Source organism: Pseudopipra pipra, chromosome 6, assembly GCF_036250125.1.
Source record: "Pseudopipra pipra isolate bDixPip1 chromosome 6, bDixPip1.hap1, whole genome shotgun sequence".
In the NCBI taxonomy this organism is placed as follows: domain Eukaryota; kingdom Metazoa; phylum Chordata; class Aves; order Passeriformes; family Pipridae; genus Pseudopipra; species Pseudopipra pipra.
The window spans coordinates 321,692-343,935 of NC_087554.1; the positions used below are offsets into that span (position 1 = coordinate 321,692).

Consider the following 22,244-nt stretch of genomic DNA (forward strand, 5'->3'; position numbering starts at 1 on the left):
ATCCCTCTCCAAAAGGCCTCTTAAATCCATATAAATACCTTAAGGACCCCCAGAACTCCTCTTTTTCTCCCTGGAACGCTGGGATCCCCCTGCGGCCGAGCCGGGAGACGGGAACGGCTCCTTTGGGAATCCTTTGGGAATCCTTTGGGAATCACACCCTGCGGGCGGAGCGCAGGTCGTAGTCGCTGTCCGAGGAGTTCTCCGGGGGGTCGGAATGTCGGAGCGCTCCTTCCAGGGCTGTGGAGGGGATGGAGGGATGGATGGATGCGGCTCAGGGGGTGCCCGGAGGGTTCATCCCTGGGAGAGGAGCCGCTTCCAGCGTTTACCTGGATAAGTGGAGAGCTGGGAGCTCTTGGGCGGGGCCGCGGCGTAGTCGTTGTCCCCTCCCTGTCCCCGAGGCCTCGGAGCGGCGGAGCCGGAGCGGTGGAAGGAGACTGGAACACGAGGTGGGATTGGGATCGGGATCGGGATTGGGATTTGGGGGCTGGAAGGGCGGTTTGGAGGGAACGGACCCACCCCCAGGATGGGGCTGAGGGAAATTGGGTGAGTTGTATCCAACGCCAGGAATCCCAAATCCACCCCCAGGAGTCCCAGTCCCACTCCCAGGAATCCTAATCCACCCCCAGGAACCCAAATCCCACCCTCAGGAGCCCCAAATCCCACCCCCTGGAGCCCCAAATCAACCCCCAGGATTCCCAAATCCACTCGAAGGAACCCCCAGTCCCACCCACAGGAGCCACAAATTCGCTTCCAGGAATCCCAGTCCTATCCCCAGGAGCCCCAATCCCACCCCATGGGCCCCAAATCCACCCCAGGAATCCCAAATCCACCCCCTGGAGCCCAGAATCCGCTCCCAGGTGCACGAATCCCACCCCCAGGAACACCAATCCGACCCCCAGGAATCCTGGATCCCAATCCCTGCCCCCTCACCCGTCTGGTTGAGGCCCGTGGGGCCAATCCATTGGCGCTGCTTTTTCTTGGAGACTGGAAGGCAGAGGTGGGGGGAGAGCGGGAATTGTCTCTCCAAGGATCTTCCTGATCCTTCCTCCGGCTGCTTCCCCCCCGCCAGCTCCATATGTCATCCCAAATAATCCCCTCCCACACCATAATTCCCCCTCGGGATCCTCCGGCTGCTCCTTTGTGTCCACTTGGAGCTTAATCCCCCTTCCCGCTCCCCTGCTTTGTGCCCATTCCACGTGGGACAGGCTCAGGGATAATGGGAGAGGTCTGGGGATAGTGGGACAGGTTTGGGAACAATGGGGCAGGTTTGGGAACAATGGGGCAGGCTTGGGGACAGTGGGGCAGGCTTGGGGATAATGGGACATGTGTGGGGATAATGGGACAGGTTTGGGAACAGTGGAGCAGGCTTGGGGATAATGGGACAGGTGTGGGGATAATGGGACAGGTCTGTGGATAATGGGACAGGTTTGGGAATAATAGGACAGGCTTGGTGACAGTGGGACAGGCTTGGGGATAATGGGACAGGTTTGGGAACAATGGGACAGGCTTGGGGACAATGGGACTGGTCTGGGAACAATGGGGCAGGCTTGGGGATAATGGGACAGGCCTGGGAATAATGGGACAGGTTTGGGAACAATAGGACAGGTTTGAGAATAATGGGGCAGATTTGGGAACAATGGGGCAGGCTTGGGGACAGTGGGACTGGTCTGGGAATAATGGGACAGGCTTGGGGACAATGGGACAGGTTTGGGAATAATGGGACAGGTTTGGGAATAATGGGACAGGCTTGGGAACAATGGGACAGGCTTGGGGATAATGGGACAGGTTTGGAAATAATGGGACAGGTCTGGAATAATGGGACAGGTCTGGGAATAATGGGACAGGCCTGAGAATAATGGGACAGGTTTGGGGACAATGGGAGAGGTTTGGGAATAATAGGACAGATGTGGGGATAATGGGAGAGGTCTAGAAACAGTGGGAGAAGCTTGGGGACAATGGGACAGGCTTGGAGATAATGGGACTGGTCTGGGGACAATGGGAGAAGCCCGGGAATAACGGGACAGGTGCATGGACAATGGCACAGGCTTGGGGACAACGGGACAGGCCTGGGGATGGTGGGACAAGCCTGGGAACAGCGGGGCAGGTGTGGGCTGAGGATCCAGAGGGTCACCTACTCCTCTTGCGGAGCCTCCTGCAGGCGGGGGGGCCGCAGACGACGAGGAGGACGAGGAAGAGCAGCAGGGCCAGGCAGATGCTCCCGACGGTGCCGGCGGATGTGCCAGCGGGAAGCGGCTTGGAGTCCTGGCCTGGGAAGAGGACGGATGGCACCAGACAAGACCCTTGTGCCCAGGGATGTGAAAACCCACTGGGAGCCCGAATCCCACCCAGCAAGGCGTCCCCATCCCTGCCCGTTCCACAGGGCTGGGAATTCCAGCTCCCGGCACCCCACGGATCGCCCCCGGAACGGCGCCTTACACACGACTCTGGTCCGGGAGCACTTCTGGGGGCTCCCGAGGTTCCCGTGGCAGAGGTGCAGGGGGTCGATCCCGCAGGTGACTCCCGTGGAAGGTGGCTCCCGGATCTCGGCGCTGGAGGTGAGGTTCCCGCAGCGCAGCTCCCGGCAGAGCTGGCGGCCGCGCTGGGAGCGCCGCGTTCCGTCGTCACACAGGGACAGCCACCGGCCCTCGTGGAAAACCTGGATGTCCCCCTCGCAGGGAGTGGGGCCGGAGCCCAGCCTCCGCTGCACCCGCGGCTCGGAACCTGGGGGATGGAGCGGGAACGGCCGTGGGGATAACGGGACAGCTCGGGGATAATGGGATAGGCTTGGGGATAATGGGACAGGTCTGGGATAATGGGATAGGCTTGGGGGTAATGGGACAGGTCTGGGATAATGGGATAGGCTTGGGGATAACGGGACAGCTCGGGGATAATGGGATAGGCTTGGGGATAATGGGACAGGTCTGGGATAATGGGATAGGCTTGGGGATAATGGGACAGGTCTGGGATAATGGGATAGGCTTGGGGATAACGGGACAGGTCTGGGATAGTGGGATAGGCTTGGGGATAACGGGACAGGTCTGGGATAATGGGACAGGCTTGAGGATAATGGGATGGGCTTGGGGATAATGGGACAGGCTTGGGGATAATGGGACAGGTCTAGGATAATGGGGCAGGCTTGGAGATAATGGGATGGGTTTGGGGATAATGGGACAGGTCTGGGATAATGGGACAAGTCTGGAGATAATGGGGCAGACTTGGGGGCAATGGGAGAGGTCTGGGATAATGGGACATCTTGGGGACTGTGGGATAGGCTTGGGGATACCAGGACAGGTTTTGGGGTAATGGGACAGGTCTGTCAGACCCATAGGGAGGGGTCAGATCCATGGGGAGAGGGGAGTCAGACCCATGGAGAGGGATCAGATCCACAGATCCATGGGCAGAGAGGGATGAGATCCATGGGGTGCCTCATGGCTGGCTGCTGGCACACACTCCTTCCCCTGGCACAGGGATGCTCCCGGCACAGGGATGCTCCCGGCATTCCGCCTCGTGCCATAGGGAGCAGGGGATGTGTGTGGGCCAGAGCAGAGCAGAGCACTGAGGAGCTTTGAACTATTCCCATGGGAATGCAGCATGGAAGCTCTGCCAGCTGCTGTGGTACAGCCCAACAAACCCCCGAATCCCACGGGATGGCTTCCGAGCTGGGGCAGATGGCAGGATTGCTCCGAGCCCCGTGCCTTGGATCTCCATGGAAAAGGGCAGGGAGGGGCCCAGGTCTGGGAGATGCCCATGGCTGGGGGATGCCCGAGGTATGGAATACTCTCCCAGGCAGCACCCAGAGGGGCTGATCCATGGGTTCCCTGCTCAGATTTGGAATTTGGGACACTGCCGTGGCCCCTCTCCCTCCCCGGCTCATCCTCTTCCGGCACTGCCGGGAACTGAGATTTCCTGTTTTGCCTTCGCACCCCGGGGAGGAAGAGCAGGAGTGGGCGGATGGAGCTCTGGGCGGGAACCCGGAATTCCCCCGGGATATCCCCCCCAGAAAGGCCTGGATGCTCCGAGCGCGCTCTCACCTGAGCAGGTGACGAAGGCAGGAGTTTTCCCCCGGGGGCTGGTCCTGTTGAAGCATTCCAGGAGGGAACGGCTCTCACAGGGATCCAGTGCTTCCCACCTCACCGGCAGGTGGGTCCCGGGCTCCGGCTCCCGGTGTCCGTGCCCGGCGGTGCCGCAGCGCAGGTCCCGGCAGACGCGGGTGCCCAGGTGTGCCCAGGTGTGCGGGGGCATCCTGGCCACGGCCCCCCACAGCCCCCCCTTGTGCAGCTCCAGGAATCCGGAGCAGCTGAAATTCCCGTCCACCAGCCGCAGCCGGGGCGGTCCTGGAGAGGGATTGGGGGGGAAGAGCAGCCTGTTAGGGATTGGGGTGACATTCCAGGGATTGGGATGACATTCCTTTCCATTCCTGAGGAGAAAGTCCCTTAATCCAGAGTTTAATCGCTGCATGGATCCCCCCAGATGGGGGCCTTAGGTTATTTGGAAAGGGGGTCTCACATCCCCTGGGATGGGGTGCTTAGATCCGCCGGGATGGAGGTCTTGGATCCTTTGGGATGGAGGTCTTAGATCCCTTGGAATGGAGTGCTTAGATCCCTTGGGATGGGGACCTTAGATCCCTCAGAATGGAGTGCTTAGATCCCTTGGGATAGGGACCTTAGATCCCTTGGAATGGGGTGCTTAGATCCCTTGGGATGGGGACCTTAGATCCCTCGGAATGGGGTGCTTAGATCCCTTGGGATGGGGACTTTAGATCCCTCAGAATGGGGTGCTTAGATCCCTTGGGATGGGGACTTTAGATCCCTTGGAATGGACTGCTTAGATCCCTTGGGATGGGGACCTTAGATCCCCTGGGCTGGGTGGGAGTGTTGGATCCCTCGGGATCGGGGTCTTACCAGTGGGTTCCGGGGTGGTGTCCGGAGGTGCCGGTGGGGGCTTGGGAGTGGTTTTCTCCGGCTCTGGAACGAGAGGAGAAGGAGCCCCATCAGCCTGGATGATCCCTAGGGATTGAGGTGAGCGGGGCGGGGGGTCCAGGCTCACCTTTGCAGGAGACAACGACGTGCTCCGTGCAGTTTCCCAGCTCCCAGTGGCATTCCACCAGCGCTCCCTCCGGATTCCGGCACCTCACGGGCTGCGCACGTGGCTTCTTCCCGCTGGGAATGACGAGCTGGAAGGGCTCGGAGCTGGGGGGGCCGCAGCCCATCCGTCGGCAGATCTCATCCAGGTTGGACCGTCCCACGTTGTCCCGGCACACGCGTCTCCAACGGCTTTCCCAGTCCACCTCCAGTATCCCGGTACAGCGGCATCCGCCACCGACGAGCTGCAGGCCGGGATCTGCGGGAGAACACCGGGATTACGGGGCTTCCCTTCCCTTCCCGGTAGGTTTTCCGCATTCCAGGGAATGATGGAAAAGCCCTTTTTCAGGATGTCTCACAAAGTGGGACGAGGGCTGGGAGCGGGGGGGATGAAGGGAAGGTCACGGGGCTGAGCTGGGATGATGCAACTGGGGCATCCACCACGCTCCCGGAGCCCGGTGGGATTCCCGAGGTGTTTATCCCCCCCATTGGTGTTTGTCCCCCCTGTTCTCACCTCGAGGTGTCCAGGAGGCTCCTCCGTGGTTGGGAATGGCTGGAAGGAAGACGGGGATGGGGCGTCGATCCCGGCCCCGCCATTTTGGGGCAGAGGCTCCGGCGCTCGGTGGTTTTGTGGGAGGAATGGGATTTTGGAAGGGGGGGGAAACGGGATTTCGGGGGGGAGAAAAGGGGTCTGCCGCCTGTCCGTCTGTCTGCTGGGGGTTAATTAGGGCCGGAAAAAGCCAAGGGACCTGCTAATTACCCTTAATTAGCTGCGCTCCTGGGCGGAACATCAGGCCAAGCAGCTGGGGCGGGTGCCATGTGGAGCAAGGGAAAGCTGGGAATGGCAGGAGCCAGGCAGGAATGAGGACGGGGGGGCACCCCTGGGCTCACGTTTGGGGTGGGACGAGCACCCCGGAGTTGTGCTGGTGGGGTTTTGTCCCCCTCAAACCCCCTCCCCACCCCGAGCCCCCCGGCTGGGCCTCACCTGGGGTGGCACCACAAACCCCCGGTGCCCATCCCCTCCCAGAACATTCCCGGGGCGGGAAAACCGGGACGTCCCAGCGCGGGATGTGAGCGATGCCCCCAGCCCGGGGCACCCCCGGCACTCACCCCACGTTCCCAGCAGGAGCAGGAGGGGCAGGGGGGGCAGCCGGGGTTCCATGGGGGGCACGGGGGGCTCCAGAGGCTCCGGAGGTTCCGGAGGCTCCGCTGCCCGGGCCTGGAGCGGGCGAGGGAGGGGGGCCCGGGCAGGAACCGGCTGTTTTTCCTCCCTCTGTGGTTTCCTGACGTCACGGCCGTGCCGGTTTCGAGGCTCGGCTGCCTCGCCAGGTCCCGCCAAGAAAAAGGGGGGAGAAACGTCGGGGGGGGAACTCAGCCCCCTCCCCAAATCCCGGGATTCCCACATCTCTGGATATGTCCAGTGCCGAGGGAATGGTTGGGGTCACGACCCTTCGGGGCTGGGGAGGAGCCGGTGCCCACCCGAAACACTGTGGAACCCCCCGGGAAGGGCACGAGGGAAGGGTTTATCCGGGCACATCCCAGTTTCTGGCATTCCAGGGATGCCCCCTATCCCGGCAAGGGCACGTGGGGCACTGGCAGGGCTGGACCGGGGCGAGGCAGAGGCGTTAATTGATTGGGCCCTAATTAATTCTTCCGAATCCAGGTCATGCATGTTAATGAGGCGGCTGTTTTCCATTGATCCCGTGGTGTTCCTGCTGGAAGGAGAGTGCCTGGGGAGTGGGAATGGGAGGATGGAAATTCCCTTCCCTTCCCCTCCCTTCCCTTCCCACTCCAATCCCCCACCCTGGAGCAGGATCTCAGCTCCCCTGGGACTTTCCTGGGTGCTCCCTGAACTCCCTGCTTGTTCCCATCCCCATCCCAGTTATCCCAGGGGTCCTGCTGACCCCCCAGACTGGGATTGTGGCAGGACCAAGCCCTGTCAGGATGTCCCACCTGGAACTGGCCCCCACCCAGTTCAGCTTTGAAAATTCCCCGGAAAAAGGGTGTAATTCCCAGATCTACTCCCACAGGACTCGGCCAGGGGGGTCTTTGTGCAGGATCCAGGCCCCAAATCCCCCCAAATCCACCTGAAATTGGTGATTCCCCCCACATATCCTGGGATGCTTCGCCTCTAGGAAAGATCCACATTATCCAGGGGTGTGTGACCCCTATGGATATGGGATGCCTGGGATCCAGCCCTTCCCTGGGAGCCTTGGCTGGCTCTGGAGGCCCTGGAATCCCACAGGCAGGATTTGGGATTGGATTGAGCCTCTGCCTTGCCGCTGGCAGCGGGAGTCGGCTCAGCATCCTGTGACAGCTCGGGATGCTCGGAATCCCTTCCCGGGGGGATTTTGGGATGTGCTGACACGTTGCCTGCGTGAGGAGCCTTTTAAAAAGCAGGAGCTGCCTCTGGAGCGAGCAGGGACGGGCTTGTCTGCCGGCAGCACCTGCTGGGATCAGAATGAAAAAGGGGAAAGGTGGGGGTTTTCCAGGCGGGAACAGCTCGGATAAAGGGTTGGCACCGCTGTGGGGGTGGAGGGGGCACATTCCCTGTGGGGCCACGGGCTGGATTGTCCCTCTCCCAGGGAATCGGTGACCCCCAGGGCTTTGGGACCCCTGGACACCAAACCCCCCTGAGGTCATGGATACCACCCCACGATCCCGGCGGTCCCGACGCCCTGGGTGCCGTCCTGCCCGTCCCCCCCGCTGGCACAGGGATCGGGGGCACCACGCCCCTGTCCCCCCCCCCCCGTGCCCGCCCCGCTCTCAGCCCCCGCCTGCCCTGCTCCCTTTGTCGGGGTTTTGCTGCTATTTTGGGATTTCCTCCGTTGTCGCGGCTCCTTTGTCGGGGCCTCTCGCCCCGCGAACACCTGAGGGGTGCGGGGGGGCCGCTTTTTCCGCGGGGGGTGAGGATGAACCCCGACCTGCCCCCCGGGGCAGCTGGAACGCCGGGGCTGGACACGCTCGGGGGGCTGGGCTGGGCCGGGGGAAGGGGGGTTTGGGGTGCGGGGGAGTCCCCCGGGGTGGGGGTGGCAGCTCTGGGGTGATGGGTGGGTGCTGTGCCCCCCCCCCCAAATCCACCGGGAGCTTCGTGTGCTCGGCTCCGGCATCCCGCTGGGATGCGGGTGGAGCTCGGGAGGTTGGAGGAGGGGATCCCTCTTTTGGGAGCCCCCGACGCCCCCAGAGAGCGTCGTTCAGTGGGGTTTGGGGTGTCTTCCCTCCCAGCATCCCCTGGACAGGATTTATGGGCCCCTCTGGGATGGGGACTGTGTCCCAGTGGGATACAGGGAACCTCTGGGAGCGGGGGGGACACTGTGGGGCACCAAACCCTCCCACATCCCCAGTTCCTGGGGGGTAATTTCCACTCCCAGAGCTGGGTGGGGCCCCTGCCACCCCCATCCCTGCTCCTGCAGGCTGGGAATGGGATATCTGGACATCCCAGTGGGCAACTGGGAGCGCTCGGTGGCCCAGCCCCGCTGTGGGAATGGTGACGAGTCACTCCTACGGAAGGACAAGGAATACGGTGGGAAAAGCTTTTAATGGCAGCACAGGGGAATGGCTGGAGAATTCCAGAGGTGATGCCAGCAGTGGGATGGTGGCCTTGGCCAGGTGTCCCTCTGGAGCAGCGGGAAAGGCTCAGTAGGCAGCTCCCTGGATGTCGTCATAGTCACTGCCCTCGGAGAAGTCGGGATCCTGTCCCGGGGGATCCATCCGCCCTGGAGGGACACAGCCCGTCAGGATTTGGGAGCAGAGGATCCCGGAGTCCCCATATCCCCCCGCCAGCGTGAGATCCTCACCGGGATGTTGGGAAGGGTCTCCGGTGGGCTCCGTGCCCGGAATGTTCTCATACCACTCCCCTGAGGAGGTGCTGGAGCTGCCGGTGGGATCGGGATCGGGATCTGCTGGACACGGAGGTACCCAGGGCTGGGAGGGCACTGGGGTGGGAATGCTGGGAGCTGCTGGGGGAACTGGGAGAAACAGGTGCTTACTGGGACCCTCCATCCCTGTTCCCATTCCCGGGGGTCCCCCACTCTCGTTCCCTTCCTGGGGTCGGACCCATCCCTGTTCACATCCCTGTTCCCATCTCTGGAGTCTCTCCATCCCTGGTCCCATTCCTGGGGTACCCACATCCCCATTCCCCACCCTCGGGGTTTCTCCATCACTGTTCCCATTCCCAGGGCTCTCCCCATCACTGTTCCCATTCCCAGGGCTCTCCCCATCACTGTTCCCATTCCCAGGGCTCTCCCCATCACTGTTCCCATTCCCACAGCTCTCCCCATCACTGTTCCCATTCCCAGGGCTCTCCCCATCCCTGCTCCCACACATCCCTCCGGCAGGGCCCACCGGTGCCCCAGCTGTGCTGGGAGGGGACGTTGCCATTCCGGCAGGGATTCGTAGATGAGGAGGAGGAGGAGCTGGAGGAGCTGTTCTTCCTTCCAGGGAATGGGGGGCCCATCCTGGCCGGTGCTGCGGGAACAAGGACATCCAGTGTAGGAACAGAGAGGAGCCACCCCCTTATCCATAGGATGGCCCCCCCTTGTCCCGTACCATCCTCAGGGAATGGCTCCATCCCGTCCTGGCTGGGCCTCGGTGGGAGCAGCTGCTCCCCGGGCTGGCGGCGCAGCGAGTCTGGGAAGGGGAGAGCGGTGGGAGTGACAGGGATCCCAGGAAAAGGGAACGGGAATCCTGGAGTATGAGAATGGGGATCCTGGGCAGGGTGACAGGGGTCCCTAGGGCAAGGTGAGGGGAATTCCAGAGGGAATGGGGCGCTCACTGTAGAAGGTGGAGAGGGCGACGGGCGGCTTGCTGCTGAACTCGTAGTATTCCGAGTCGGAATCGGAGGTGGAATCCTTGGAAAAGGCTGTGCCCAGCGGGTCTGGGGGGTGAGAATGGGATGGGGGATGTGCCATCAGCTGGGATCCCCTTCCCCACATCCCAGGGGGGTGACCTGCCAGACCCACCTGATCCTTTGGGAAGGCTGGTGGGAATCTCCCTGTAGTCATTGGGAATCCCGGAGGGCACGTCAGGGCTCTGGGAGCTGTGGATCACCAGGACTGGGGTGGTTATTCCCAAGGAACACATGGCTGCGAGGACAATGGGGATGAAAAGCTGAACTGAGCCGAAAAAGTGGGATGTGTGCCCCAATTCCATGCTCAGTCCAGAATTCCTTACTGCTCCTCTTCCTCAGCCTCAGCAGAGCGATGGCAAGGGCCAGCACGGAGAGCAGGAGCAGCATTCCCAGCACCAGGCACAGGATAAAGAGGAGACTATCCCATGGGAATTGTGTCCCTACAGCTGGAGACCCTTCCTCGGCTGGGACAGAGAACGGACACAAGTCATTCCCGCATAAATCCTTCCTCCAGGGAATGGGAAGGGAGGGATTGCAGGACACTCACCCCGCGGGACGGTGACATTCCCGGTTGTCCCTGCGGCCGTGGGGGTCGGATCCAGCAAACCCTGGGAGCCTGGAGAGGGGAGCGGGGACAGAAATCAAATCACGGGGATGCCGAGGGGGGGGGGGGCAGGAATTCCCTCCCAGATCCCAGCGGGAAGATCCCGTACCGTTGCAGACCACCCCGACCGCCCGGGACTGGTGGCAGGGAGCGGATCTGTTGAAGGTCCAGCGGCAGAACGCCAGGGAAGCCTGGAGGCTCCCGCACTCGTACAGCATCTTCCCGGGAAGCGTGTGTCCGAAGGAGAGGCGCTGGAGCGGCGCCCCGCATCCCAGGCTGCGGCACAGCACCGCCGATTCCAGCCTGTACCAGGTGTGGTCGCACACCGTGCTCCAGGTGCCGCGGAAAAACACCTCCAGCCTGCCGGCGCAGCCGTCCCGGCCCCCGGAGAGCCGCCACTCCTGGTGCTCTGCGGGAAAGGAGGGGGATGTGCCTCCCGCATCCCTCCCCGCCGGAGCCGGGACGCTCCCAAACCCACCTGAGCAAACCACGCCGGCGTCCTCCTTGTGGCTGCAGTCGTGCTCCGGAGCGGCCGGGCATTCCCAGAGGTGCCTCTCGTGCCCGTGGCATCCCAGCTCATCCCGGAGGATGGGGCCGTGCCCGCGGCCGAAGGCGGAATTCCCGCGGACGCTCACGGCGTGGCCGCACCGGAGCTGCCGGCACACGACGTCGGCGTCGGGAATGTCCCACCCGTCGTCGCACACCGTCCCCCAGATTCCCTGCTCTTCCAGCTCCACGCGGCCCTCGCACCGGCTCCGGCCGCCGGCCAAGCGGAGCGCTCCGGGACCTGGGAGGCACACCGGGAATGGTGACCCGGCGGTGTTCCCAGTGCCCCCTTCCCACTAAAAACTGGGAGCAAGGGGGTGCTCCTAAGGATGTTCCTCGCCCTCCCGCGCTCACCTGGTGTCACCGAGGCGTTCCCGCTTGGAATACTGGGAGATCCTGTCGGCTCTGTGGGAGCTGTGGGAAGAAAGGGACAGAAGGGTGAGGAAATGAGCCCCCCAGGATTCCCAATTTGGGGATGATGATCCCTCTGAGGTGACATGGTGGCACATGGGGATGACGGATGTGGATCTGATCCCACAGATCCAGATCCCCACGGAGCGAGATCAGCAGGATTCAAGGGGTCAGTCCCTCCTTTTTTTGGCTCATTCCTGGTTTTCCTGGCAAGGAGCAGATGGAAAACAGGAAGACGTGGCCCTGTGGCCACGCTGGGGGGGGGCACACGGAGCGGTGCATCCCAATCCCCCCAAAATACAGGAATTCTCCCAGTTGTGGGTGGCTCTGTGGGACCCTCCCCCAGCCCACGTGCTCACGGCGCTCCTGCATCCCAAAAATCCATCCCCACGAGGTTTTCTGGGGCTAAATCCTGGCGTGAGGTCCGCTCGGAGAATTTTTTCCTTAATTATGGGAATATTGGGACACAACTCACCGGTGGAAGAGCTGAAATTTGGGACGTCCTCACGCATCCGGTCTGCTCCCGCTTCCCGGCTCATCCCTGTGGACACAGAGGGGCTGTACCTATCCCGGAGCCACAGGTGAGTGCACGCTCCGGTTATTCCCGGGAAAATTACCCCTTTGGCTTCTGTGGGGTGAAGGATCCCCCAGGAGCGAGGGGTCTCTCCCTGTTCCAGGGGGGCTGGTTGGGTGGGGATCCCGGGGGGCATGGATCGGAGTCCAAAGGATCAAGGAAAAGCTCAGGGATGAGGGGGAAAAGCGGGAATGAGCTGCTTTGTGGGGGTGGAGGTGAGAGGAGGAGCGGAAATGGGGGTGAGGGGCCCGTTCCCCGATCGATCCGAGGCCTTGAGGCAGCTCCTGGCAGCCATTTCAGAACCCAAAGCACCCCAAATCCTGCTGGGAATGGGGGGAGGGGGGGGAAAGGCTGGATCACACCCCAAAACCATCCAGGGGTGACAGGAGGGACAGGATGGGATTTGGCCCTGGAGCATCCCACAGGGCTGGCAGGTGGGACAGCTCTGAGAGCACTTTTAGGGGCTTAGGATCCCGGTTTTTGGGGTCCCCAGGGTGGTTTTAGGGGTCCCTCATCCTGAGGAGACCCCAGTCCTTAGGATTGCCTTTCAGGGACCCCCTTCCCTCGCTCCCAGTGGACAGCGAGGGTCGGAGGAGCTGCGGAGCCACCACCGGAGCACCTGCCCCGGGACCTCCACCCCGGGAAGGTGGCAGGTCCCCAGCCCCAAAATCCATGGATCCGGCACCCCGAGCTCCCAAAGGAGAGACCGGGAAGCGACGGGCAGGGGATGGCGACGTACCTGGTCCGGGTGCCGCGGCGCAGAGAGCCACCACGAGCAGGCACAGCCCCCCCATCCCTTCGGCGGGGCAAGCCCCTGGGATTTCGGGATCCGGGGGGGGCCTGGAGGTCCCTCTCTCAGGGCAGGGAGGTCTCGCTGCCCCGGTGGTTCCGGGACGGAGGCGGAGGGGAGGAAGCCGGGCTGGCATCACGAGGCGCGCCGGGGTGGCCCCATCCTGCTGCCGGCGGGGAGGAAACGGGGCAACGGAGCCCACGGAGCTCCCCCGGGGCTCGGGAACCTCCCGGGCCTGGGGGTCCCAGCCCGGGGAGAGCGGATCCGGTGGAGATTTGGGATGGCACGGGGGGATTTGGGGTCTTCCAGGCTGCTGGAGCTCCGTCCCTTTTTTCAGGGATGAGGTGGGCGGGAGGAGATACCCGCGGGGCACAGCGGGAGGGGACCCCACAAATGTGTCGCCCGTCCCTATGGATCAGCTCCAAATCCTTCGGGATGCTTACCAGGGGGGCTGGGATGGGGCCTGGATCCCGACCTTCCTGGATCCTGCCCGGGATCCTGCCCTTCATCCCAACCTGGATGCTTTACTTCCAGGATGGGCTCCATGCCAGACGGGTGGTGGTAGATCCATCCAGGATCTGATCCATCCGGGAGTTGATCCCATGGAGCCACCATCCCGCTGCCTTCCGGATGGAGTCACTGCATCCCAAGCAACTTCCAGCACATCCAGGACCACCCCAGGACCCTCCAGGGATACGTGGTGAGGGATGGGATGGGCATGGTGGGGGAGGGATGGGGTGGGAGCTGGGGCATTCCAGGAGATGTTGATCCCACTGTGGGTGAGGGCTTGGATCCGGTTGGACACCTGGAGACCTGGGATGCCCTGAAGGAGGGACAGGACCAGGATTGCCCCATCTCAGTGGGGTTTTGGGAAGCTTTGGGAAGCTTTGGGAAGCCGGGATCAGGGTGCTGGGGTGTGGGAGTGCGTTTCCTGCTACCACCCAGGGTGATCTGGGAGTGCCTTGGGATCACTGGGAGTCTGGAAAAAGGGTGGGAATTTCCTTGGTAACCCCAAATAAAGGGGGATCAATTCCTCTGGCCAATTCCAGAGGGGACATTTGGGCGGATCAAGGTGGGAGGAGACCCAGGACCAGGCTGGTGTTGGGGCTGGAAGGTGGAGGAGGAGGATGGCAGGAGAGGGAGGAAAGAGATCCCTTATCCCAAGGTCACCCCAGCTGGGCCAGGGCCAGGATCCATTCCCGTGACCAGCTCTCACGTGGATCCAAGGTCAAGGGCACGTTCCCGTTCCTGGAAGCCTGGCACTGCCATGGGAGCAGGATGGGACCCAGTATCGGGATCAGAGGAGATGCCACACGGAGCAGGGGGGGGGGGGGAGAATTCCCACCTTTTTTTTTTTTTTAAATACTTTATTTTTGTAACAACGTCAGAATTAAAAACTTTTCCATAAATACCAGCCCCTGGCAGCCCCTTCCCGGGCATTCCCGGTAAAAAATGTGTACAAAACGGATGCGTGGCCGGGGGTGAAGGGATTGGAGAGGGAGGGGGCGGGATAACCAGGATCCCTCCCCGGGATCAGACCACAGGAATCACCACCACCATCATCATCATCAGCACTATGAACACCATGTCGCAATGAGACCCAAAGCAGTAAGGGCATCCCAAATTCCTCCCCGGAGCCGCCAGGATCCCAAAACCTCTGGAGACCCTTCCTCGGGCCTCCCGGCGGGGTCTCCGGGGATTCCCGGCGTGCGCGGGGCCGGGATCGGCGGGGCCGGGATCGGTGTCCCCCCGGCGCGGCACGGGGAGGAATTCGGTCCCTTACTGGTTTGCCCGGGAATCGGGGGGTTCCCCAGGCTCAGGAGCTGCCGCGGATCCTCTCCATGTAGCTCCGGAGCTCCTCGGGGTCCCGCAGCCCCATGTCCTCGCAGACCCAGCGGATGTCGTCCTCGCTGGCCACCAGGATGGACTGCACGTGGGGGGCGGCCGGGGGGGGCTCCTCGGGGGCTCGGGGGGGGCCGAAGGTCACGAATTCCACCTTCTTCCTCCGGCCGCCCCCGCCCGGGGCCGCCCCTTCCTTGCGGGGCACGGGCGGCTCGGGGGGGGCCCCGTCCTCGGCCGAGCCCCCGCAGCCGCACCCCGCACCCGCGGGCTCCGGCTCCCGGCGCGGCGGCGGCGGCTCCCGGCGATCCAGCTGCCGGCTCAGCTCCTCCTGGTCCGTGCCCAGCCAGACCCAGTTGTGGGGCTGCGGGGCCGCGGGGGCCCCGCCCGGCTCGGGCAGCTCCTTCTGCTGGTAGCGCAGCACGAAGAAGATGCAGTTGACGAGGAAGATGAAGATGGCGAGGCAGAACACTCCCAGCAGGACGTACATCCCGATTTCCAGGTCGGTCACCCGCTCCGGGGCCTTCACCATCTCCTCCTCCTCCTCCTCCTGCCGCTCCCCCTCTGCGCGGTCGCGTCCGTAACCTCCTTCCTCCTCTTCCTCCTCCGAGGAGGATCCCTGGAACTTGGTGGCCGCCGGCCCCACGCCCGCGGGGTCCCCGCGCCCCACGGTCACCGCCTCCCGGGACATGGCCCCCTCGGCCCGCGGGAAGGGCCGGGGGCTCCCGGGGGTCGGGGGGTGCCCCACCTCGAGCCAGGCGGTGCCGGTGGCCAGCGGGGCCGGGCGCTGCCGGGCGCGCCGGCACGGGTCCGGGGGGTGCAGGGCGAGCTGGAGCAGAGCCCCCCGGCCCGGCCCCTCCGCCACCACCCACGGGTGGGAAGCGGGAACGCCGGGAGACCCCCCGACGGTGGCGACGGAGCGATCCAGGGACGTCACGGCCAAGGCCACGTCGTGCCACCCGTAGAGCTCCAGCGGGGCCAGCGTGCGGTCGGAGAAGGACAGCCAGACGGACAGCGTGGCTTCCTGCCGGGATAACGGGCGGGATGGCAGCGGATCGCGGGACCTGGGGAACGCCGGGAGCCCCCTCCCCTCCGGCCCATCTCACCTGCTTAAGGGCGCGCAGGGTGGGCGTGCCCAGGGCGGTGGCGGTGACCACGCCGGGGTGCTCCGGGTGTGCCCGGAGGGACAAGGAGAGCCCTGCCACCACCTGGGCACGGAGCTCCGTCACCGTCACCTTGTCCTCGGACACCACCAGCGTCTGCTCCCCCAGGATGGAGTCGGAGAGCGGGGAGCGCACCTGGGGGGGGGGTGGGGCCGGGAGGGGTTTGTGAGACCCCCCCCGACACCCCTCATGGCCGTTGTGTCCCTTCCCACCCCTGCCCTGGACACCCCAGTTCCCTCCCAGCCCACCAGCTCCCCTCCTCCCTCCAGTCCCTGCACTCCCTCAGCTCCCCTCTGCCTTCAGGACCCCCTGTTTCCATCTCCCCAGTCCCAACACCCCCAAAATCCCAACCAAGGACCCCCCTTCAGCTCCCTGAGACCCCCTCCAACCCCCCATCTCCATCTCTGCAGTCCCAACACCCCCAGTCTCACCCAGGACCTCCCAGACTCCCCCCAGGACCTTCTCCAGCCCCCTCATCTCCATCTCTCCAGCCCCCACACTCCCCAGGACCTCCCAGACTCTCCCCAGGATCTCCATTCGTCCCCTCATTTCCCTCCCCCTGTGCCCAGGACCCCCTCCAGCCCCCCATTTCCATTCCCTCCATCCCAACACCCCCCAGCTCCCCCAGGATCCCCCATGCCGACCCTTCACCCCCTCACTTCCCTCCCCTCTGCCCCCGGGACCCCTCCAACTCCTCCACCTGCATTTCCCTGGCACCAACACCCCCAAGATTCCCCCTGGGACCTCCCAAACTGACCCCACAACCCTCTCTAGCCCCTCATCTCCATTTTCCCAGACCCTGCACCCCTCCAGCTCCTCCCAGGACCCCCCTGGACCTCCTCCTTAGTTCCTCTCCCCCAGGACGCCCTCCAGCCCCACCCCTCCATCTCTGTAGCCCCGACACCCCCCAACCCACCCCAGGCCCCCACTCCAGCCCCTCCTTTCCCTCTCCCCCCCTCTGTACCTCCACGGAGGTGACCCCGGGCTCCCGGCCCACCACCACGAGCCCCCCCTCCAGCGAGGCCACCCGGGGGTCCTGCACGCGGGTCCGGGGGGCCACCAGGTGGGTGACGTCCAGGAGCCACTCGGGGCCGGGCAGGTAGGACAGGGAGCGGCCCCCGTCCGGCGGGTGGGACACGAAGTGGGCCAGGACACGGAGCCCCGTGCGCTGGAACTGCGGGCGGCAGCTCCGCGCCCGCCGCTCCGGCTCCTCCGGCGCGTCCTCGGCCTCCAGTGGGGAGCTGGGAGACGGGAATCACGGGATAGGGGGCCAGGGATCGCCGGATAGGGGCCAGGGATCCTGGGACGCGGGGAAAGGGATTGCAGGGCAGGGGTACAGGGAGCATGGGATAGGTGAGAGGGATCGTGGGACAGGGCGATGGCGATCCTGGGACAAGGTGACAGGGATCCTGGGGCAGGGGGGCAGGGATCCCAGGGCAAGGGGGGCAGGAATGCCAGGACATGGGAGTGTGTGGGGCCTCAGAGGGACAGGGACACAGGTCACGAGTGTCACAGAGCTCAGGGGACAGGAACACACGTCACGAGCGTCACCGGGCTCAGCCACATGTGCCACGAGTGTCACAGGGCTCAGAGAGGACAGGGGCACATGTCACGAGTGTCACAGGGCTCAGAGAGGACAGGGACAAGTGTCACAAGCGCTTCGGGTCTCCCCCCCCACTCCCACCTCACCCCTTTCCCACCATCCCGGTGACACAGGGACAGTCCCGGGCGCTCCCCCCGGGAACGGCGCTCACCCGTCGGGATTCCCGGGCCGCCTCCATCCGCGGAGCTGCTCCAGGGCGGGGTCTCCCAGCTGGACGCGCAGCGGGAGCAGCGGGGCCCACACGGAGAAGGCGAGCTCCGCGTGCAGCCGCCGCGCCCAGAAATCCACGCGGGCCCCCCGCGCCCCCCGGCTCTCCCGGCCCCCCACGAACACGGCGTCGCAGGAATCCGACACCTGGAAGAGCACGGGCGGTGCCGGGGGACGGACGGGGACCCAGGCGGGGCGGGATGCGGCGGGAACGCCGGGAGGGAGCTCACCTGCAGCACCTGCTTGTCGGCCGACTCGCATCCCACGGGATCGGCCAGCTCGGACACGCCGCCTCCCGCCTCCACGGCCACCAGTTTCACCGGGATGACCCGCGGGATTCCCGTCAGCGGGGCCGTGTTCAGGATCTCCAGCTCCTGGTGGGACAGAGGGGATGAGCTGGTGCTCCCACGGGACAGGGGGGGATGGAGGGAACGGCACCCACCTGGACCAGAGGGACGAGGGCGCGGATTTCCCGCTCCGCCACCTGGATCTCCCACACCAGCTTGTCCTTCTGGGATTCGGGATCCTGGCCGGGATACTCCACCTGCCAGGTGAGGGGCCGGGCCGGGCCCCCTGTCCCGTTCTCCACCACCAGCTCCAGGTGCAGGAACGCGGCCGAGTCGGACACCCTGTGGATGCACACCGGGATCGGGATCACCGGGACCCAGGTGGGATGGACTGGGATGGGGCAGGGCAAGGGACAGGGGCTCTGGGACCCCACTGGGACACTCTGGGATGGGGCAGTGCCACACGCTGTGCCAGCCCCTACCTCCCGCTGCCAGGGGCGTCCCCGATCCGCCGGCACGTCACCACAGCCAGGGAGTGCTTGGGACCCCGGGAATGCTCCAGGTGGGCGCTCCAGGCGCTGGGAACGGCGGGATGGGCGGCCACCACCTGCAGCCCCTTCTTGGCCTTGATCCTGGGGAGGATCCCATGTCACATCATCACACAGTGTCACAGCATCACATCGTCACACAGTGTCACGTGCTGTCACACACAGTGTCACGCTGTCACACACTGTCACACACACAGTGTCATGCACAATCATGGTGTCACACGGTGCCACACACTGTCACAGTGTCACACAGTCACGCACTGTCACGGTGTCAGTGTCACACACTGTCACACACTGTCACAGTGTCACACACAGTGTCACACATTGTCACACAGTGTCACAGCGTCGCTGTCACACAGTCACACTGTCACAGTCGTCACACACAGCATCACACACACTGTCACACACCGTCACACACTGTCCCAGCGTCAGTGTCACACAGTGTCCCACACTGTCACAGTGTCCCACACACTGTCACACACAGTGTCACACACCATCACACAGTGTCCCACAGTGTCCCATGCTGTCACAGTGTCCCACACAGTGTCACACACAGTGTCCCACACCATCACACAGTGTCCCACAGTGTCCCATGCTGTCACAGTGTCCCACACAGTGTCACACACAGTGTCCCACACCATCACACAGTGTCCCACAGTGTCCCATGCTGTCACAGTGTCCCACGCAGTGTCACACACCATCACACAGTGTCCTACACAGTGTCCCACAGTGTCCCAGCTGTCCCAGCGTCCCCCCTGCCCCGGTGTCCCCTCTCTCACCGCAGGGTCAGGGCGTGGGCAGTGAAGTTGTTCCTCAGGGCTACGGTGGCCCTGAACCTCTGCCCGGGGCGCAGGGTGGCGTCGGGGACGCCCAGCAGGACCTTGTCGTCCAGCCGCACCTCCTGCCGCCGCTCCGGCTCTCCCGCCCGCAGCTCCAGTGTCCCCAGGAACCTTGGCATGTCCCCCTTCCCGCAGTGCCCCGGCCCCCCCACGCTGTAGCGCAGCTCGGCCGCCTCGGGGCTCCCGGGGCTCTCCGGGGGCTCGGGGGGGTGCGGGGTGTCCCCGTCCTTCCGGCGGCTCCGCTGGGGTCCCGGGAGGAACCAGCGCGGGGGGATCTCCAGCTCCACCACACAGACGCCCAGGGGGGCCTGGAGAAGGGGGGGGACGGGGGGTTATGGGGGTGGGGGGGGTGGGGGGGGCAGCGGGCACCCCCCCCCGGGGGTCCCCAGGGGTGGCACTGACCTGCAGGTGACAGGAGCCCCGGGCCACCCGCCCGCGGTGGTGGGCGTGCAGGGTGACGCAGGGCAGCTCCTGAGCCCCGGGGTGATCCCAGTCCTTCTGGGGATTCCAGTCCTTTGGAGGGTGGTCCTGCTGCGGGGGGTGGTTCCGGGTCCCGGGGTGGTCCCAGTCCCTGGGGTGGTCTCTGTCCCTGGGGTGATCCCGGTCTCTGGGATGATCCCGGACACCAGGGTGGTCTTGTTTCCTGAGGGACTCCTGGTTCCCGGGGTGGTCCTGGTTCCTGGGGTGATCCTGGACCTTGGAGTGATCCCGGACCCCAGGATGCTCCCGCAGCCGCAGGTGGTCCCGGTCTCCAGGGTGGTCCCTCTGCTCAGGGTGGTCCCGCTCCCTGGGATGATCCTGGATCCCAGGGTGGTCCCAATCCCTGGGCTGATCCTGGACCCCGGGGTGGTCCCGAACCCCGAGGTGATCCCGCTTCCCAGGCATCCAGTCGGGCCCGTGCAGGTGGAAGAGGACGCGAGCTACGGGCTCGGCGGGGGACACGGAGCTCTCCAGGGACACGGCGCGGACAGCCCAGGATGCCGAGCCGGGGGGGCTCTCCATGGGAATCTCCTGCAGGGACACGGGGACGGTGTCGGGGGGCCGGGATACCCCAGGATGGTCCGGGGGGCTCCGGGGGTCCCGTTTACCTGGCGGGTGCTGAAGGGGGGGTAGGTGGCCTGGAGCAGGGCCTGGGAGCCAGCGCGGTGCCGGAGCAGCAGGAATGTCTCGGAGCGGGAGTGCAGGGAGGAGTTGGGGGGCACGTCCTGGTCCACCCGCTGCAGCCGGTAATACTCAGGAACCCCCAGAACTTCCAGCTCCGCCGGCAGGAACACGGGATCCGGGGGGTCCCCGTCACCCCTCGCTGTGAGGACGGGGCTGTGTCACCGGCACCGGGGGCACGGGGGGCAAGGAGGGCACCACACAGGGCCACCACATTCCAGAGTCACCCCATCCCAGGGTTATCCTATCCCAGGGCCACCACATTCCAGAGTCACCCCATCCCGGGCTTATCCTACCCCACGGTCACCCCATCCAGGGTGACATCATCCCAGGGTCACCCCATCCAGGGTCACACCATCCCAGTGTCATCCCATCCAGGGTCACCCTATCTAAAGGTTGTTCCATCCCAAGGTTACTCCATCCCAGGGTCACCCCATTTCAGTCACCCCATTCCAGGGTCACCCAATGCCAGGGTTATCCCAACCCAGGGTCACCCCGTGCCAGGTTTATCCAATCCCTGGGTCACCTCATACCAGGGTCACTCCATTCCAAAGTCACCCTATCCCAGGGTTACTCCACGCCAGGGTCACCCCATTCCAAAGTCACCCTATCCCAGGGTTACTCCACGCCAGGGTCACCCCATTCCAAAGCTATCCCATCCCTGCGTCAGTGTTGGGGGTCGGCACTGGGGGACAGGGATTTGGGGATTTGGGGAGGGGTCACTCTGGGGATATCAGCACTAGGGGGGCCCCCCGGTTCCTCCAGCCCTGTGGGGACCCAACCCCGGTGGGGAGAGGGACGGAACCAGGTCCCACAAGGTGTGATCCAATCGGGTTGCCCAGATCACGGGGAGCAGATCCCACCTGGATACCCGGGCACCTGGATACCCTGGATCCCGCGGCCGGGAACAGATCCCACGCGATCCCACCCGGGAGGAGAGGCGAGGCAGATCCCGGGGGAAGGGGATCGCCTCGGGCTGCGGGGATCCCGCGGGGACTGCGAGGAGATTCCCCCTCGAGATCACAGCGGATCCCTCGGGATCCCGGGCGGCGGAGGGGGCGCGGATCCCCGTGGAATGGGGGGCGCGGATCCCCGTGGAATGGGGGGCGCGGATGGCGGGGAAGGCGCGGGGGGGGTCAGGTCTTCCCGGTTCTCGTGATCCCGGCGGGAGCGGATCCCGGGTACCCCGAATGCGGGGAAGGGGCGGGGACGGGGGGGTGGTCAGGTCGTCCCGGATCGCGGGAGCGGATCCCTGCGGAACAGGACGGGGGGGGATCCCGAACGCAGGGAAGGGGGGGATGATCGCCCCGGATCGCGGGACCACGCGGGAGCGGATCCCAGCGCGGCGGCGGGGGGGATCCCGGTGACGTTCCCGTTCCCATTCCCGGTGCCATTCCCACTCACCCGGGGCGCAGAGCAGGGCGACCGCCAGCAGCGCCAGGCGGGGCCCCGGGGCCATGGCCGGGGGGCTCGGTGGGGCCGCCGGTGCCGCCGGTCCCTGCCGTGGCTCCGCCGCTGCCTCCCGTCCCTCCGCCCCCGCGCCCAGACAATGGGGCCGGGGCGGGACCGGCACCGGCGCCGCCTCGTCCCGCCGGGTCCTAAACACCGGCGTGCCCGGCGCCAGGCACAGCCCGCTCCCGTTCCCAGCCCGCTCCCATTCCCAACCTGCTCCCCATTCCCAGCCCTGCTCCCCATTCCCAGCCCTGCTCCCCATTCCCAGCCTGCTCCCCATTCCCAGCCCT

General features: G+C 64.8%; 3 protein-coding genes across 3 annotated transcripts; all 3 read right to left on the reverse strand.

The window, feature by feature from the left end:
- Positions 1–31: 31 nt before the first annotated feature.
- On the reverse strand, positions 32–6,486 carry CD5 (CD5 molecule). The gene is given in 12 exon segments (XM_064659751.1): positions 32–237; positions 327–434; positions 931–984; positions 2,136–2,267; positions 2,437–2,721; positions 4,032–4,334; positions 4,902–4,964; positions 5,047–5,340; positions 5,596–5,634; positions 6,192–6,255; positions 6,257–6,319; positions 6,322–6,486. Coding segments are annotated over 12 exon segments (1,656 nt in total). The 3' UTR covers positions 32–151.
- Positions 6,487–8,600: 2,114 nt separating this feature from the next.
- On the reverse strand, positions 8,601–12,953 carry CD6 (CD6 molecule). Its single transcript, XM_064659752.1, has 10 exons — positions 12,805–12,953; positions 11,435–11,485; positions 10,644–11,321; positions 10,478–10,546; positions 10,254–10,394; positions 10,043–10,165; positions 9,856–9,957; positions 9,404–9,710; positions 8,879–9,303; positions 8,601–8,797 (listed from the first exon to the last, which is right to left on the reverse strand). The coding sequence occupies exons 1-10, from the start codon at positions 12,857–12,859 to the stop codon at positions 8,718–8,720; spliced, it is 2,031 nt and encodes a 676-aa protein (XP_064515822.1). The 5' UTR covers positions 12,860–12,953; the 3' UTR covers positions 8,601–8,717.
- A 1,256-nt stretch (positions 12,954–14,209) lies between these two features.
- On the reverse strand, positions 14,210–22,047 carry TMEM132A (transmembrane protein 132A). Its single transcript, XM_064659790.1, has 11 exons — positions 21,907–22,047; positions 20,430–20,644; positions 19,744–20,352; positions 19,282–19,649; positions 18,437–18,586; positions 18,110–18,296; positions 17,898–18,041; positions 17,612–17,814; positions 16,822–17,098; positions 15,801–15,992; positions 14,210–15,718 (listed from the first exon to the last, which is right to left on the reverse strand). Exons 1-11 carry the CDS (start codon positions 21,959–21,961, stop codon positions 14,672–14,674), a joined length of 3,447 nt encoding a protein of 1,148 aa, XP_064515860.1. The 5' UTR covers positions 21,962–22,047; the 3' UTR covers positions 14,210–14,671.
- Positions 22,048–22,244: the final 197 nt, after the last annotated feature.